The 15,263-nt window shown below is 40.4% G+C and overlaps 4 protein-coding genes across 4 annotated transcripts; all 4 read right to left on the reverse strand.

Annotated features, from left to right (window-relative positions):
- Nucleotides 1-269: 269 nt before the first annotated feature.
- LOC137893822 (ras-related protein Rab-8B-like) lies at nt 270-3,039 on the reverse strand. The gene is made up of 8 exons (XM_068739261.1): nt 2,853-3,039; nt 2,288-2,348; nt 2,138-2,198; nt 1,973-2,050; nt 1,775-1,864; nt 1,621-1,686; nt 1,472-1,522; nt 270-1,096 (listed from the first exon to the last, which is right to left on the reverse strand). Exons 1-8 carry the CDS (start codon nt 2,974-2,976, stop codon nt 1,004-1,006), a joined length of 624 nt encoding a protein of 207 aa, XP_068595362.1. The 5' UTR covers nt 2,977-3,039; the 3' UTR covers nt 270-1,003.
- A 181-nt stretch (nt 3,040-3,220) lies between these two features.
- dnaja (DnaJ heat shock protein family (Hsp40) member A) lies at nt 3,221-6,306 on the reverse strand. Its single transcript, XM_068739258.1, has 8 exons — nt 6,202-6,306; nt 5,752-5,896; nt 4,914-5,088; nt 4,726-4,830; nt 4,407-4,634; nt 4,104-4,334; nt 3,922-4,022; nt 3,221-3,839 (listed from the first exon to the last, which is right to left on the reverse strand). Exons 2-8 carry the CDS (start codon nt 5,881-5,883, stop codon nt 3,627-3,629), a joined length of 1,185 nt encoding a protein of 394 aa, XP_068595359.1. The 5' UTR covers nt 5,884-5,896; nt 6,202-6,306; the 3' UTR covers nt 3,221-3,626.
- Nucleotides 6,307-6,713: 407 nt separating this feature from the next.
- Nucleotides 6,714-10,691, reverse strand: idh3a (isocitrate dehydrogenase (NAD(+)) 3 catalytic subunit alpha). Its single transcript, XM_068739260.1, has 11 exons — nt 10,665-10,691; nt 10,058-10,117; nt 9,843-9,926; nt 9,576-9,690; nt 9,055-9,242; nt 8,704-8,837; nt 8,506-8,608; nt 8,353-8,417; nt 8,018-8,102; nt 7,678-7,830; nt 6,714-7,587 (listed from the first exon to the last, which is right to left on the reverse strand). Exons 1-11 carry the CDS (start codon nt 10,689-10,691, stop codon nt 7,504-7,506), a joined length of 1,098 nt encoding a protein of 365 aa, XP_068595361.1. The 3' UTR covers nt 6,714-7,503.
- Nucleotides 10,692-11,727: 1,036 nt separating this feature from the next.
- lrrc61 (leucine rich repeat containing 61) lies at nt 11,728-14,815 on the reverse strand. The gene is made up of 9 exons (XM_068739676.1): nt 14,788-14,815; nt 14,490-14,585; nt 14,270-14,416; nt 14,139-14,199; nt 13,855-13,940; nt 13,711-13,776; nt 13,354-13,422; nt 12,771-12,896; nt 11,728-12,263 (listed from the first exon to the last, which is right to left on the reverse strand). The coding sequence occupies exons 1-9, from the start codon at nt 14,813-14,815 to the stop codon at nt 12,157-12,159; spliced, it is 786 nt and encodes a 261-aa protein (XP_068595777.1). The 3' UTR covers nt 11,728-12,156.
- Between the last annotated feature and the right edge of the window lie 448 nt (nt 14,816-15,263).

The raw sequence follows: 15,263 nt of genomic DNA on the forward strand, positions 1-15,263 counted from the left end.
GATTAGAGAGCGTTTGAGGAACGGAGCAGCAGAAGACGGTGAAAGAGGAAGAGGAAAAAGAGGAAGAAGAACTGTATTCTACCAGCAAAGCGCACGACAGAATATCAAGATGGCCTGTTATCGGTGACAGGCGTGATCGTGCAATAAAGGTTAGCTGTCAATGCAGAGCATTTAAAAAACAACCAGAGCTGATCTGGTCTCTCTCCTGTATTTACTGTTCACTGGTGTAACACAGGAGTTAATTACTACACCACAGCTTTCCCCATTTGTTTTAATGTTGAATATATTAAGCAGACCTGTTAAAAGTTCACATTGTAAGTAAAAAAAAATAACAACGAATACACTGTTACAAACAGATAAACGTGATTGATGATTTAGTTTCAAAAACCAGCCCGTAAAGATTTTTCTTTTACTGTAACATGAGCGTAATACTCAGAAGTATTCCTACAACCTTCATGCAAATACTGGTAAGTGCAAAACACTGTGTAGCACACGTGCAGCTCCTAGAACTCAAACAACCTTTCTTTCTTTTTTTTGTTGTTGTTGACACAGAAACCCGTATGAATAAAGGTTTCATTAAATTGAACACTCACTTACATTCATAACTTGTCTTGTCTTTCTGTTTCTACATTTGAATGCACTGTACAAACATTTCCACAGAGAAACACAATCAACGTTGAGACTTGCTACGTCCGTCTCAGCTCCAGAGCGGTAACTATGACGATGGCCCGGCGTATAAAACGATGCTACGTCTCACAAAACAATCTGAACGTCTACATTCTCCATAAACTTATAAATGCAGGCAGAATCACTGCCGCCAAAAGTCCAGCTACAAAACCAAGACTCTGATCCAAGCGTCGCTCGCGTGAGCCAATAGCATCAGGCCTCGCTCCTCATTGATCCCGATCAGGACGGGCGTCTGAATACGACCTGAGGGCGGTGGGGGGAGCCTCTGAAAAAGGCAACCGCCAACCTTGGGCCGCGAACGCTTGAAATGAGCCGTCTAGGTGAGCGAACACTTGAGGAATTTTCTTTTCTTTGACTTTTTCTCTGTGATCTTGAGTGCTTTGCCTGAACCTCCGGCACCGGTATCAGTCTGGCAAAAAAAAAAAAAAAAAGAAAGAAGAAGAGATGATTGGGGAGAAATTAATGCATAGCCTAAACAAGGGAGTTCAGTAGAACACAGATTCTTCTGCAAGCACATCTTAATCGCTGACACTGCGATACTAACTGAAACCGACATAACGTTTTTACCAGTTCCTTTTCATTAAAATAGAAAAATGGCAACGGCATGTTTTCAGGAGATTTCAGCGATTAACCCAAAACGTGAACTCTTATAAGTTATAATCTGTGTGTAGGGAGTGAAGGGGACTCCCACTTTCATTTTAAAAGTCATGGGCACGTGTCCTCCCCAATCCTCCGATGAAAGCACGCCCCGGGCATTTATTTTAAGACTCTCGTGTGCACTTACTGTCTTTGAACTCAGATTATGTAGAATATCCCTTCCCATGGTATAAAAAGCCTAGAATGACAGCACAGCAAGAACAAAATATCAAGTTACTCATTCATCTGCAGCGTTTCACGGTGCTTTCAGGGTTCCCATTTGACCGTCGCGCTTACCTCTTCTACATTTAAGCCCGACTTTGCGCTGGTTTCCAAGAACTTGATCCCATAATCGATTGCCAGCTGAGGCAGGAACAGAAACGCACACACACAACGTCAGTGCATTCGGATGCAAGGCGTGGACTTCGAAGCACTGCTGCGGGACACTCACTTTTTCACCTCGGTCCTTGGACACCTGTCTCCTGTCAGTCATGTCACATTTGTTGCCCAGGATAATCTTCTCCACGTCTGACGAGGCATGCTGGGAGGAGTCAAGACGCGTCGCGTTAAACCGTAAGTATCCGAATATACTCAGAGTACAGAGTAGCACAGTGTTTTCGACCAATCGGAAATGACTCCAGGGACGCACCTCTTCAATATTTCTGATCCAGTTTTTGATGTTTTCAAAGGACTTTTCATTGCAGATGTCGTAGACCAGCATAATGCCCTGCGAAGAAAAAAAAACAGTCATCCCCAAAAGGCTGCACCGCAACCCTGATAGGTGGACAAGCGCTCACACAGGGTGTCAAATTACCATTGCTCCTCTGTAGTAAGCTGTGGTGATGGTGCGAAACCGCTCCTGCCCCGCGGTGTCCCTGAAAGCATCCAAACAAGCTGGAATCAGAACCAGAGGACGGGATCACACAAACAAGAAGAGAGAAAAACATCCGGAGAGGAAACTCACCAGATCTGTAGTTTGACTCTCTTTCCATCCAGCTCTATCGTTCTGATTTTAAAGTCTATACCTGCAGAGAGAGAGAGAGAGAGCGATGAGTGATGCTTATTGCAGTAATTAGCTCCGACAAGGAGGTTGTTTGTTTGTTTGTTTGTTTGTTTGTTTTTTAGCAGGATCATGAAAAAACTGCTGAATGGATCTTGATGAAAAAAATAATAATCTGAAGATGGATTCTTGGTCTGATTTAGAGGCCATTACATTTTGAGAGCGATCCAGATACCTTTCTGGATACAAAAAATATATAAATATATGGATTTTCCAATTTATGAAGAATCCCATCTTGTAAAATACGCATTCGGTGTCCCAGCGAGACCCGCAGCTGCAGCGAAACTTCCCGGAGGATATAAAAAATATGACATTGATTTCATTCTACCTGCCTATTGACAACGTAATCAATCACCTCCAGCAGACGGACTAATTTGCGTGGGTCCCTTTATCGCACTGGCGATAAATCCACGACGCTGATAGGCAATAAAAAACGTTCTCCTGCGTCTCAGGAACCGAAGCGGCTCACCTATTGTGGAAATGAAGGTGGTGTTGAAGGAGTCCTCGCTGAAGCGGAACAGCAGACATGTCTTCCCGACCCCGCTGTCTCCGATGAGCAACAGCTTAAAGAGATAATCGTACGTTTTCGCCATTTAATAAAAGATCGGAATAGCCGACGACGTTTCCGCAAAACACCGCCGCTCCAAACCGGAATCCCCCCCGAACTGTCTGTGAGACGCGCAGCAGACTAGCGGTGACAAACTATGACGTCACGGCTCGCCTCGCTTTGCATTATGGTCCGCGTAGTTTGAAGGATAATCGGTACGTTCAAGTCCAGTTTTCCGATAAATCTAAAACAACTACGAGTTTACCGCAACTTATATTTGAAAATTGAAAGTTGGTCTAAAAGTCCTTTATTAAAACAAACAATTTGAAAGTTGAATCAGTTTATTGAGAACAAAAAAGAAAGCGCACAAGAACTGAATGAATTCATTTGTGCCACAGATTTTAGAGGACGCTTAAATAGAACAGCCATGACAGTTACATTAAAATACAGTCAAAGTGGAGCCAGCTAGCCCACGAGTCAAAAACGATGCTCATTTAATTGTTACCTGTGAAATGTTCGCAAAATCCGGTACAAATCTTAACCAATAGACTGCCTGGTGCGAGTCACATGACCAAATTGAGTTCACAGTCTCCCCATAACTAATAAAACGAAAAGTTTTTTTAATGCAGGACATTTTACAGGTCTTCTGTACGAGTTCATGTGGCAGATGGTTTTTTTTTTAAATTCTTAAACCGATCATTGTGTCTGACATTGTACTCCACCTCGTGGACCCTCATCTTCCTCATAAGCTTCCCTACTATAGCCTCTCTCCTGCGTCTTCACATCCACCCCGCACAGCTCCACCTCCTCCATGTCATCAGTCATCATCACGTCCTCCCGAGGAGGAAGCAGTCTTTCCAGTTGGAACATGAGATGCTCTGGGAGCCAGTTTTTCTCCGGAAACTCCACCTGCGGGACGAAATTCCGATGAGCCGACATTTTCCAAAGTCCACAGTTTTGTCCACGCAGGTGGCGAGTTGCTCAGCCTTACCTTGAAGTGAATGATGAGCTGTCCCTTCTCGTACGGAGCTCTGTAAATCGGCATGCCCTCGTTCTGAACGCACTTGACGGCGCCGTGCTTAACGACTTCACCTGTTGATACGGAAAAACAGACGCGGGAATGAACGCCGTCCCCGGAACGATAAAGGAAGCAGCCGACCCCACAACCGTTACCTGGCTGCGAGCTGATGACGAGCACCCTGTCGTCTAACGTCTGAATGGTCTTTCTGAAGCCGCACAGGGCCTCGGCGAGTTTGATGTTCATCTTCATCTGCAGATCTTCGTCTTTCCTCTGGAAGACGGGGTTGTCCTTCTGATCCAGCACAATGATCACATCTCCAGGCTCGAGTCCGGGTTCCTGGTCACCTTCTCCGTGGAATGTAATTCTTTGACCATCCTTCATACCTGCCAGCGCATCAAGTTTTAGATTAACTTGCGTCACACTTTTACAAACTTTGTTTCAAATGGGGGGGGTACCTTTGTCAATGTTGACCTCAAGGATCTTCTTCTTGCGTTCCACTTTGTGTCCGTGGCAGTTCTTGCAGCGGTCCTTGGAGCTGAATTTCTCGCCCTGTCCCTGGCAGTCGGCACACATGCTTTGAATCTGCTGAATCATGCCTGGCCCGATCTGTTGGATCTTGATTTGAACCCCTTTGCCTTTGCAACTCGAACACTTCTCCAAGGCACCTTTCTTTCCACCATATCCTGCAATCAAACAGGATAATGTTATAGAAACTAATCAAAACTTACTGTAGGGGATTAATAAAAAACAAAAACAAACGTACTACATACATACCATCGCATTTTTCACAAATGTAATTCTTCTGAAGCCCAAGCTTCCGGGTGCCACCTTTGTATAGCTCTTCTAGTGCAACGCTAAGCTGGTGAACAACATTCTTCCCTATGGAAGAAGCGGTTTACATGAGAGTAACAAATGGTCTGCAAATGTATCCTGCTGCTCGATGAGCTGGAATTAGATCTCACCTCGCCTCTCTCTGTGCATCCTTCCTCCACCTCCGAAAAACATGTTGAAAATGTCCATTGGGGACGATCCTCCACCCATGCCCCCCTCTTTGATGGCTTGCTCCCCTCCTTGGTCATACAAGTCCCTTTTCTTTGCATCCGACAGCACTTCGTATGCTTGAGATATATGCTTGAACTGTGGAAGCCAAACAGAGAAACACGAAAGATTGATATTTAAAGCCGTCTAGTAATTGCGGCACAAATGGCAAAAATTCCACGACGATCCCAAAGATCAGAATCATTTAACACTTGGGAATCCTTACGAACTGCTCCGACCGAAGTAAGGGAATTGTCTTTATCTTTAAAACATGCCTAAGATGAATTTCATATGAACTGCAGTGACATTTTTGAGCGTGCACACCGCTGCAAAAGGCCATCAGCTCGTATCACAACCCACAATGCAACATTTTTGTGCGTACATTTGCAAGCGCCTTAGAATTATGTCAAAATACGGTTCGCTGAATTGTCAGCATCCCTCCAAAATAATCACTTACTTACCCAGAAATTGTTTTGCAATACTGTCGAGAGCCCATAAGAGCTCCTTTATAACAATAAACGCAAGAACATTTGTGCTTCGAGAATGAAGATTTATTTTAATGCATTACTAACAACCTGCTGCGCTTCAAGGCAGCGACCCTTTCCCTCCTGTAAAGCTGCATAATCAGAATAAGCTACGTCTGGATCGTTCCCGAAAGTTCACTGCTGTCAATTCAACAAGGCGAGGAGCAGCTAAAATTAGAACAGACATTTCCTGCAGCCCATGTACGGCCACAGGAACGTTTCTATAGCTTTAACTCACCTTCTCTCCTTCGTTGGGATTCTTATCAGGGTGATACTTCAGAGCCAGTTTCCTGTAGGCCTTTTTGAGCTCATCTTGCGAGGTGCTGGGGCTGACGCCCAACAGATCGTAGTAGGCTGTTTCAAAAACCATGGCGACAAGCTAGCTAAAACAAAGAGGGACACACACACACACACCTCAGGAGACGATAAATGTCGGTTTCTACGAAGGCTTTGCCTCCATACAAGTCACATTAGCGAGAGCAAGTTAGTAAATTTGCTGGGAAACAGTCTGTCCCGTCTTTGTTAGCTGTAGAAGCGTCGAACAGACGGCTTTCAGACACGTGAACGTCTCGCCAAGCCGACAACTACTAGCTAACATTACGTAACGATTGAATAAAAACTGATGTTCTCAAATCGTTTAGCTAAAAAAAGTAATTCAGACATCATTCGTTAGGGTCCAGCCACTTACCAGGAGTTCTCACTACCGTGAATGAAGCTCGACAGACCGAGTTTGGTACAGAAAGATGCTTCTTATAACCTCCACGGTCCAGATTACTTTCTGGAGAATTCTAAGGGAAGCCGGATGTTGGACGGACGGACGACAATGGCGGCGCTCTAAGGCCCGCCCCTTCTCTGCCTTTGATTGGCTTCTAACCATCCGAGACAATGTTTATTAACCAATCATAGGAAGGTAGACCTTGTTGGTGGGTTGGCTCCAAACCGGAAGTTGCGAATAGTCTAGTTACTCATGATTTACTTGTGTAATATATTCCATTAATTGTACAGTATTCCAGTATTGTAAGATTAAACTAAGAAAGGGCAAATTCTGTTTAGGTTTACTGCAAATCCACTGAGAACTATGTCACGACTCATGAGTTGGATATATTAAAAATCACTTTGAACTTGCATGGAATTATTTCTGTCTTGGGTAAAGAATGCACAGACAACAGAAACCCCATGTAGTAATTTATTTTACACCATTTAAGACACTGAATAAACACTAAGAAGACTCGGCATTAATGCCGAAATATTTGTTAGTCATTCTTATTTGACTATGGAATTGCTTTCAAAATAAAATCCTAGCAGCAAAGCATGACAACCTCTATTTTGTAAATATATTTAATAGTGTTTAGTATATGATTTACACCAATGCTGATAGAAACATAACTTCGATCACATCAAAGCAGCCGACACACACAAGCATCATTTTAGTAACACAAATAAAATATCTGGCACTTATGTCATTCAGTTTTCTTCATACATTTGTAAGCAGAAAAAAATAAACGAAAGGCACAAGAAAAAGCAGTGCAAAGCATTCCAAGTTTCATTTTATGGAAGTGGAATATATTTAAGACAATAAAAGACCCAATCTGTATATTGTAACATGCATATGCAAAACATCAACAAACATATGGTTGTTGAACAGTTTGAATTAGACAAATTGCATGATTGCTTCTCATGTGATCGTAGAGATTACAGATTGTGTTTTAACACTTAACACATTAGACAAGTGACAAACATTATGCCAGTAAATACAGGTAATACATCTTGGATAAAAGAGTTTAGGAATAAAACTGAAATCACAGATACAATACCTGTTGGTCAAGAGTTTTGAAGACAGAGCTTTGGTGTATGGCAAAGAAAAAGAGAACATTCAGGATTTTAAACTCCTTAGTTTTTTTTTAAATGCATATTTTTGTTTAAATTGTGCAGATATAATATGGCATGATGACCAGAGGACAATATGTAAACCCTCAGCACTATTAGCATCTTAATTCATATCCTTCACTCTTTGACATATTGCTTCAGTGAATTCTGAGCACTTGGAGTTTCCTCCCAGATCTTTCGTTCGGACCTTGAAGACAATAATAAAAAAAAGAAAAAGTGTGAAACAGAATAAGAGCAAATAATTAAGAGCACAAATCATTTTATCCAAGGAGATTACCTTTTTGTCTCGAATGGTGTCAAAGCAGGCAGTTTCAATGTTTTTGGCATGGCCATGCAGACCCATGTGCCTCAGCATCATGACAGCACTGAGCAGTAAGGCGGTTGGGTTGGCCATGTCTTTCCCAGCTATATCTGGGGCAGTTCCGTGAACCTGACAGGAGACATTATTCCCAATCCATCATCATGCCCAACATTTCTACATAAATGTAATATTTGAGAAGATCGTAAATAAAAAGGTCAAATCTGCCATTACGATTTCAGCTCACGCTATGAAAGTCTAGCTTGGTACTTGGCTTTTGGGAGTATTGACAAAAGGACACAATATGAAAATAACTTACCGACTCAAATATGGCGACATCATTAGCGCCAATGTTTCCACTGGGAGTCACTCCAAGACCTCCAATCAGTCCAGCACAGAGATCACTGTAGGTCAGCAAATAAACAAACACAGTTTCCTAAGATTTATTTATATTCAGAGAATATGGAATGCATTTTTCTAAAATTTTAGTCATATGATTTCTAGGTTGGGGTTTTCAATTGTTAATATAATTATTTTTTTACAACATGCTGCCTGGCTCAATTCAAACTTGACATTATGCAAGATAAATGTATAAATATGCAGAACATGTTGCATCTACATTTGGATAAATATTCAACCTGTCATCTACCGCACCTCAAAATGTCTCCGTACAAATTTGGCATCACTAAAACATCAAACTGAGTGGGATCTTGAACCATCTGCAAAAGTAAGTAAAAGTTATGTTACTATTAACAACGTGTGGATGCTGGGAAAAAAGTTTTCTTGACCATCTAAGCTGGGACTTACATTTAGACACACAGTATCTAAATACATCTCAGTGAATTTGATGTCTTTATGCATTTCAGCAGCCTCTCGGCATTTTCGCAGGAAAAGCCCATCTGACATGCGCCTATAAAAACAAACCGAAAAGACAACCATTTAACTTCAACAACTATAAATAGCAATTTGCATTGAGTGATTTGAAAGGAAATAAATACAACTTACATTATATTGGCCTTATGAACAGCAGTAACACTGGCCCTCTGATTATTTCTGGCATATTCAAAAGCGTACTCTGCGATGCGCTGACTGGCTTGCTCTGTAATGAGCTTAATACTCTGTACAACTCCATCAACAATCTGAAAATACGCAAATCCAAGTAAGACTCGGGTTCAATCATTATAACCTAAATCAGATTTGATTTCTGGTACTGAATATCAAACGGTGCCAAAGATGGGGAAGTTAAAAATGACGGTTCAACTGATGAGAATAAAAATAGGAAGAATCAGATAAGAAATAATCAGAAAGCAAAAGAAAGGAAAAGTAAAAAATGTGTAAATGATCAAAGGACCTCACCACATGTTCGATCCCACTGTATTCTCCCTCAGTGTTCTCCCTGATGGTGACCAGATTCACGTCAGCGTAAGGGGTCTTGTAGCCCTCGATGGACACACAGGGACGCACATTGGCATAGAGGTCAAATGTTTTCCTCAGCAGCAGGTTCATAGACGGGTGGCCAGCAGCTATTGGTGTCTTCAGTGGACCTGTTGTTTAAATGAATCAGAATGATTGACAAGTTCACCCTCCCACACAAGAAGAAAGCACCTTTTTGTAAGGATTAAATTTAAAATATGTATGTTATATTTGATAATGATCAGTGACAGCCTCCATCCCACACAAATGTTTTATTTGTGCTGTAGTTTGAAAACTGCACATCATTTTCATGTGGATGGGGAAAGCAATGGGACAAACAGATTAGTTAGTAGTCCCTAGAAACCTCATCACCACAATGAAACACAGACTTTTATATCAAATCCATCCATTTTCTTCTGCTTTTCAGGTACAATTTTATTTTAATCGATTGTGTGTGGTTTAACCTTTTAAGCCAATTTTGTTCCTGTCCATTGATTCTTTGGCATCAGGAGGGATCATCCACTTGCCACCAGGACCTTGGATGGCTGTAACATTTCTTTCTTCCCACTGAATCGGCGCCTGAAAGAATTGCCAGTAAAACCACATTAGTTGACAAGATTAAGTTAGTTTTTCAAGCCGTGATTCTTATTAAATAGTGATGCTTATTTTGTATCAGTGCAGACTTGACAGTGTTCATGTTCGAAATACTATTCTACTTATTCAGTACTCACTTTGGCTACTTCAAATATCTTCATAACTGCACTGGAGATCTCCGGACCAATCCCATCCCCAGGGATTAAAGTAACAGTGTGAATCTATGAGGCAAAGCAAACACAGAATATTCAGTGGCATAAGAACAATGACATAAATGACACATTTTACAGAGTCAGAATTCAATATAAAAAGAATCCTCATTTTACAGGACTTATTCAGGAAAGATACAAACCCCACGGCTGAATACGGGCTGTGGAGTGTTTTTCTTCAAAGCTCCAGCCACCCATGATACCTGACGACAAAAAAAAAGAAAGATCTACAAATTATACACACGTCCTGTACACGTTCTGGTTAAATAACAACTTTTGATCCTTCTAGTAAACTAGATGAACATGAAAAACAGCTCAGTGACAGCCAAACAAACAAAGGATTAGCAGATTAGCAGACGTCTGCGTGTACTGATTTAGCTAACTTCCTTAGCCTCGCTAGAATTCTTGCTCCCGACGGACAACTCCCAATAGAGAAGATCGTTGCCGTGGCGTCGCTGTATTGGTCAAATAGTCATTTAGTAACTTTTGCAATGTCTAATAAAGAAAACGTGTAGCTAGTCTGCACGTTTCTCAAACGCTAGCACCCTGCTACCTAGCTAAACATCAGACGAGTTATGTTGCTATAGTAACTACAGGCTCTGCGTTTGCGCCCGTCGCGTATGCTAGCAGGTTAGCTGCAATCTCGGGGATGTCTTTGATCGTGCCACAACAAATAGCATAACGTCAGCTGCTGAAATGAAACGCTGCTTCGTGCATTTTGAAGCAATTCACATATTTTCTCGTACATACCGCGGACCGCCACACCTTCCCAGCCATATTAAACCACCCAAGGTCGAGGGAATAGCTTGTCAAGCTAGCACAGCGCAAAGCGGATTTCCGTTTTGAGTTCTTTTGTAAATTAACCCCTAGTTGATGTTTGCTCGCGTTAGATTAAGTGATAATCATTTTGCTGTGGCGATGCCAAGTCACGTTATCTTTCAATAATTTATTAATAATCTCACATGTTACATAATTGATAAGGCATAAAACAGGCACCCATTTGCTCTTATTCTGAACGACAGATTTAGGGAACTTTTTTGTTTTTTCAAAACAAACGATAAAGGTTACATACCAATTACCAGAGGGTAATACAAATACATTACATACATTAAAATAATAAATAGATATTTAACGCCTTTGATGCCTTTTTGTTCAATGAACCACTAATTAATTTTATATATGCCAAAACTATCATTATAAAAATGTTTGAATGCAGGTCTTTACTTATTATATTTGCACTTGTGGATATGGACCTTTGGCAATACAATTAAGAGGTTTATAATAAAAAATATATCTTCTTTTCCTTCTGAAAAAACAAAACAAAACATTTTCCCATTTTAAGGAGAAGTTCTTATAAAGTTTACTCGTGATAAAGCTGCTGAGGGCTTTCTAAAAATGATGCAGAGTATGTGCAGATCCAGAAGAGGTGCTGAACGGTCTCAGGATGGTCTTTGCAGAAAGAACAATTCACATCAATTTCTCTTCTGAATTTTTTCATGTGGCGGTTGCAGATTTAGGGAACTACAGGGCTTCCGCAGTAAGACATTGAAACAATCCCGGTCATGCTGCTCCATCCGCGGCAGTCTTGAAGATGTCAGTTTGCAACTTAATGTTCACTTTGATTTCTTGGATAGAGACATTCATGAGCCATTATAGGTTAGTTCTCCCTAGATGTGCAAACATCTTATGTATTCCCAAAGAATACTTTGTAGACTAAAGTTAAAGGTATGACATCCACGTTAATAAGAATTAGATTTATCAGAATGTGATTGTACATGTATGGTAATAAATTTATGGTATAAAACAAGTAGAAACAGCTAAAGAAATTCATTCAACTTACAAAGCATACAGCGTAGGTCACACTATCCAGCAATTCAAAATGGGAAAAAAAGCTTTTAACACATTGACATATTTAAGCAGCATATCTTGCAGCATAAATGCAGGCTTACGTGGTACAGATTGCACAATGTGCAAGTTAAGACATCTTTGAAGCAAACTGAGGGGTCTCAGTATGGAAAACCGGTTTCAATTCACCTGCAGGTATCGTCAGTTACATGATGCATAGAATGCAATAAACCTTCAACTTACGCCTCGGACTGAACACAGAGCATGTGTGTCTGCCAATGATAGTTATCAAGCATTTGGATAAAACATATTAATTTGAAATGTCTACAGTACATTTAGCATGGTGATATCATTCAAATGCCACACACACACACACATCAGTCCAAAACGTCCCAGCTCAGATGGCATACTGCTTTGGCTGCTTCTTCAGGCTCATGGATCTTTCAGTTTGTGAAATTACATGAGTGGCCCTGTTGTTGAGGAGTCTGCATTCATGAAGAACATCTGTGAAAAATGAAATAAATAAATTGTAGGGCAAATATTGTATAGGACACCACACTTCCACCACAGAAGAAGTGGTTGATGTCTCAACCTGGAGTTTTAGGCCTCATGCATTTACATCCTCGTCTGTTTGTGAAATGTTTGAAACTGCAGTTCTTGGTAAAATTTAAGTGATCAATATTTGACACAATTCTAGTATCGTAATTTCCAGACTATAAGGGGCTACTTATTTCACACGCTTTGAACCCTGAGGCTTTTGCAACGATGAGGCAAATTTATTAAAAGTAAATAAAATAAATAAATAAATAAATGTAAATATCACAAGTTACAATGTGGACACCTGCTGCTTATAGACAGCTGCGGCCTATATGTGTACAAAATCTTTAACATTTTTAAATTCATTGGGTGCGGCTTATGATCATGTGCGCTTAATAGTCTGGAAATCAATAATAGATTAAGTAATTAATATTGATGGTGCTTCAAGACATGGACATGCAAGAAACGTCTTACCGTTAAACTGTTTGTAGGCTTCCTCGATAATGGCATTGCTTGATCTTTTTATCTCCCAGTAACTGTCCTCCACCCACGGCTTGCGATCAGGATGTTCAACAAGTTGTCCATTCTTGTATAAACCAGCTATTCATTTAGAGAAAGAAAACATAACCGTTCAGTAATTCTTAACCATCCTATTATCCTCAAATATTACTGACACATTACATCCTTGGGGTCAAACTAACCTCCAGAAAATGATCTACAGTCAATTGTTTTTGTGTCAGGGACTTTGATTATTTGTTCAATGCATAAATAACCCCTTGATAATGAAACCTTGAACTCTCTTCTAACGGATCCAGAATGGAATCAGGAAAAATTTTCCATTTTAACATAGAAACATTGCTTAATTCTGGCAGTTTTATGCCGGATACCATTCCTGCCGCATTTATCCAGGCTCGGGACCAGCTCAAGGGAGACCCTGCCCGTGCTACCTATGAGGCTGCATTATAAATCTTATGTCCAATCAATGAACTCAAGCTGACAGATGGAGTGAGCGTTAACAAATGATCAATCACAATACCACAATAGTTAATAACTGTACCTTTGATGGTGTCATCAATGTCTTTACATAATTGATACAAGTCACTCCCCCGTCCAACCACTCTTTCTCCTGCAATTGAAACAAATTAGAAAAGCAACCTACACTTATCCACAATTCTGCACACATATATATTCTCCAAAGAAAGCCAAAACCTCACGTTTCCTTTCTTAAATATTCAGGTTTGAGGGTTTTACTAAAATTTTAGCTTGAACGAGAGCACTGTAGTTGTTCAATAATTAAATTAATTCTCAAAAATACAACTTGCCTTATAGTTTTGCACACAATGTATAAATTCAGGGACACATTATCTCAGCATAAGTGTTAATGGATTACTTGATGGAAAAAAAAAAATCTTACCATCCAGCACCTTGATGGTAGGGAACATCTCAAGAACTATGGTTCTATATGGTGCATTCCTGCACACTGACAAGGACAAAGTCATTGTGAGTTCACTTACATTTACTATCCACTGGACATTCAAATAAAGTCATTACAAATTACCTGGATTGCTGTAATTGTACGTGTTGTCTTTAAAACGTATATGTTCTAGCTTTCTCAAAGACTGAAGGCAGTGGAGGTTGTCAATGCTGTTGAAAAGCATAATAATTTAAACAGCAAATAAATACATACCGGTGCATCTACAGTATATTTGCAGAGTAATTATAGTAACAAAATACTTTCAATTTTAACATCAAAGACATATCTAATTTGTTTGTAACCATTATAATTAGTAACATGATTATTCCTCTCTAGTTAGAACTTGGTCAACAGTTGTATAGTGATACCTGGATATGATATTACCGGCCACATTTAAGTTCTGTAAGCTCTCACAACTGCGCAGAGGCTCTGAAACAATAAAATCAATATATCACATACAAATCAATTCAGAAACATGGAAACAAACAAGATGACTCACCCAAATTGGAAATCTTGTTTGAAGACAAATTGAGTACAGAGAGATGTTGTAGAGATGCTAGAGAAGCTAAATTTGTTATGTTATTGCCAGAAAGGTCCAGTCTCTCCAAATTCACACACTCCCCTATGCATCCAAGATCATGTATCCCTGTAAGACACAGCAAAAACCATAAGCCATTATTTTTGAAAGATCAAAGAATAGTATATTCATAAAATCCTACCAAGGCCTCGCAATTTGAGAAAGAGTATCGACTCCAAATCGAATTCTCCTGTGCGGGACTTGAGCAGCAACGCAGTTATCTTGACACAATCTGCATCTGAAAGATTTAAAGAAGCAATTTCTTGAATGGAGGTGGAAGTGATTGGATTATTTTAACCACTTGGTGATTGATAATGTTTTTTCCCGAACGATGACACTTCGTAAATGTAGAGAACCTTTAATACATCTGGCTTGGTTCGAGTCTCAGCTAGCTAACACAAGCTGCTAGCATAACGACGTAAGCAACAAGCTATACTAACCTTGGTCTTTATCGCGCTTATAGTCCATTGTGTGCGCTTTGCTAGAAAACTATACACCTATCGCTTAAGCGGATATTTTTAACCAGGTCAGTGGTTATTTTGGGGGAAATGCACATCTGTCCTAGGCTGAAGCTGACACTAGTACACTCGGGATGGGACTGTGTCGAGTGCGCAAGCGCGAAACCACGAATTGGTGCGTATCGCTTTAATAGAAACCCACGTGACCGGTACAGGAAGTGTCGTCCGGATATGACGCGCCAAAAGGAAACAAAATGTATCGACTTGTTGCTGGTTCGCTGGACGGAGATTACATTGTTTGCTGTCGCCTACTGGATTTCCGCTTTGCTCCCATTCATGGATCGTTCCCGGAAATGTGTGAATGAATCCATTTTTAGTGTTATTTCGCATGCTTGAACACTTTGGTTAATAAAATCCCACATAAACATTTTAAAACTGAATTTTATTACATACAAATT

This window comes from Brachionichthys hirsutus, chromosome 5, assembly GCF_040956055.1.
Source record: "Brachionichthys hirsutus isolate HB-005 chromosome 5, CSIRO-AGI_Bhir_v1, whole genome shotgun sequence".
In the NCBI taxonomy this organism is placed as follows: domain Eukaryota; kingdom Metazoa; phylum Chordata; class Actinopteri; order Lophiiformes; family Brachionichthyidae; genus Brachionichthys; species Brachionichthys hirsutus.

Coding starts and splice junctions, on each gene's coding strand:
- LOC137893822 (XM_068739261.1), bottom strand. CDS start 2,976: ATGGCGAAAACGTACGATTATCTCTTTAAGCTGTTGCTCATCGGAGAC. Junction 1,865..1,972: donor GGATCAGAAATATTGAAGAG/GTGCGTCCCTGG, acceptor GACTCCTCCCAG/CATGCCTCGTCAGACGTGGA. Junction 1,687..1,774: donor CCAAGGACCGAGGTGAAAAA/GTGAGTGTCCCG, acceptor TTCCTGCCTCAG/CTGGCAATCGATTATGGGAT.
- dnaja (XM_068739258.1), bottom strand. CDS start 5,883: ATGGTTTTTGAAACAGCCTACTACGATCTGTTGGGCGTCAGCCCCAGC. Junction 5,089..5,751: donor ATCCCAACGAAGGAGAGAAG/GTGAGTTAAAGC, acceptor TGGCTTCCACAG/TTCAAGCATATATCTCAAGC. Junction 4,023..4,103: donor CGTCATCAGCTCGCAGCCAG/GTAACGGTTGTG, acceptor CCGTATCAACAG/GTGAAGTCGTTAAGCACGGC.
- idh3a (XM_068739260.1), bottom strand. CDS start 10,691: ATGGCTGGGAAGGTGTGGCGGTCCGCG. Junction 10,118..10,664: donor GGAAGGTGTGGCGGTCCGCG/GTATGTACGAGA, acceptor TTTTGTCGTCAG/GTATCATGGGTGGCTGGAGC. Junction 8,103..8,352: donor TTGTACGGAGACATTTTGAG/GTGCGGTAGATG, acceptor GCTGACCTACAG/TGATCTCTGTGCTGGACTGA.
- lrrc61 (XM_068739676.1), bottom strand. CDS start 14,815: ATGGACTATAAGCGCGATAAAGACCAAG. Junction 14,417..14,489: donor TCTCAAATTGCGAGGCCTTG/GTAGGATTTTAT, acceptor TGTGTCTTACAG/GGATACATGATCTTGGATGC. Junction 12,897..13,353: donor CATTGATGACACCATCAAAG/GTACAGTTATTA, acceptor CTAAATGAATAG/CTGGTTTATACAAGAATGGA.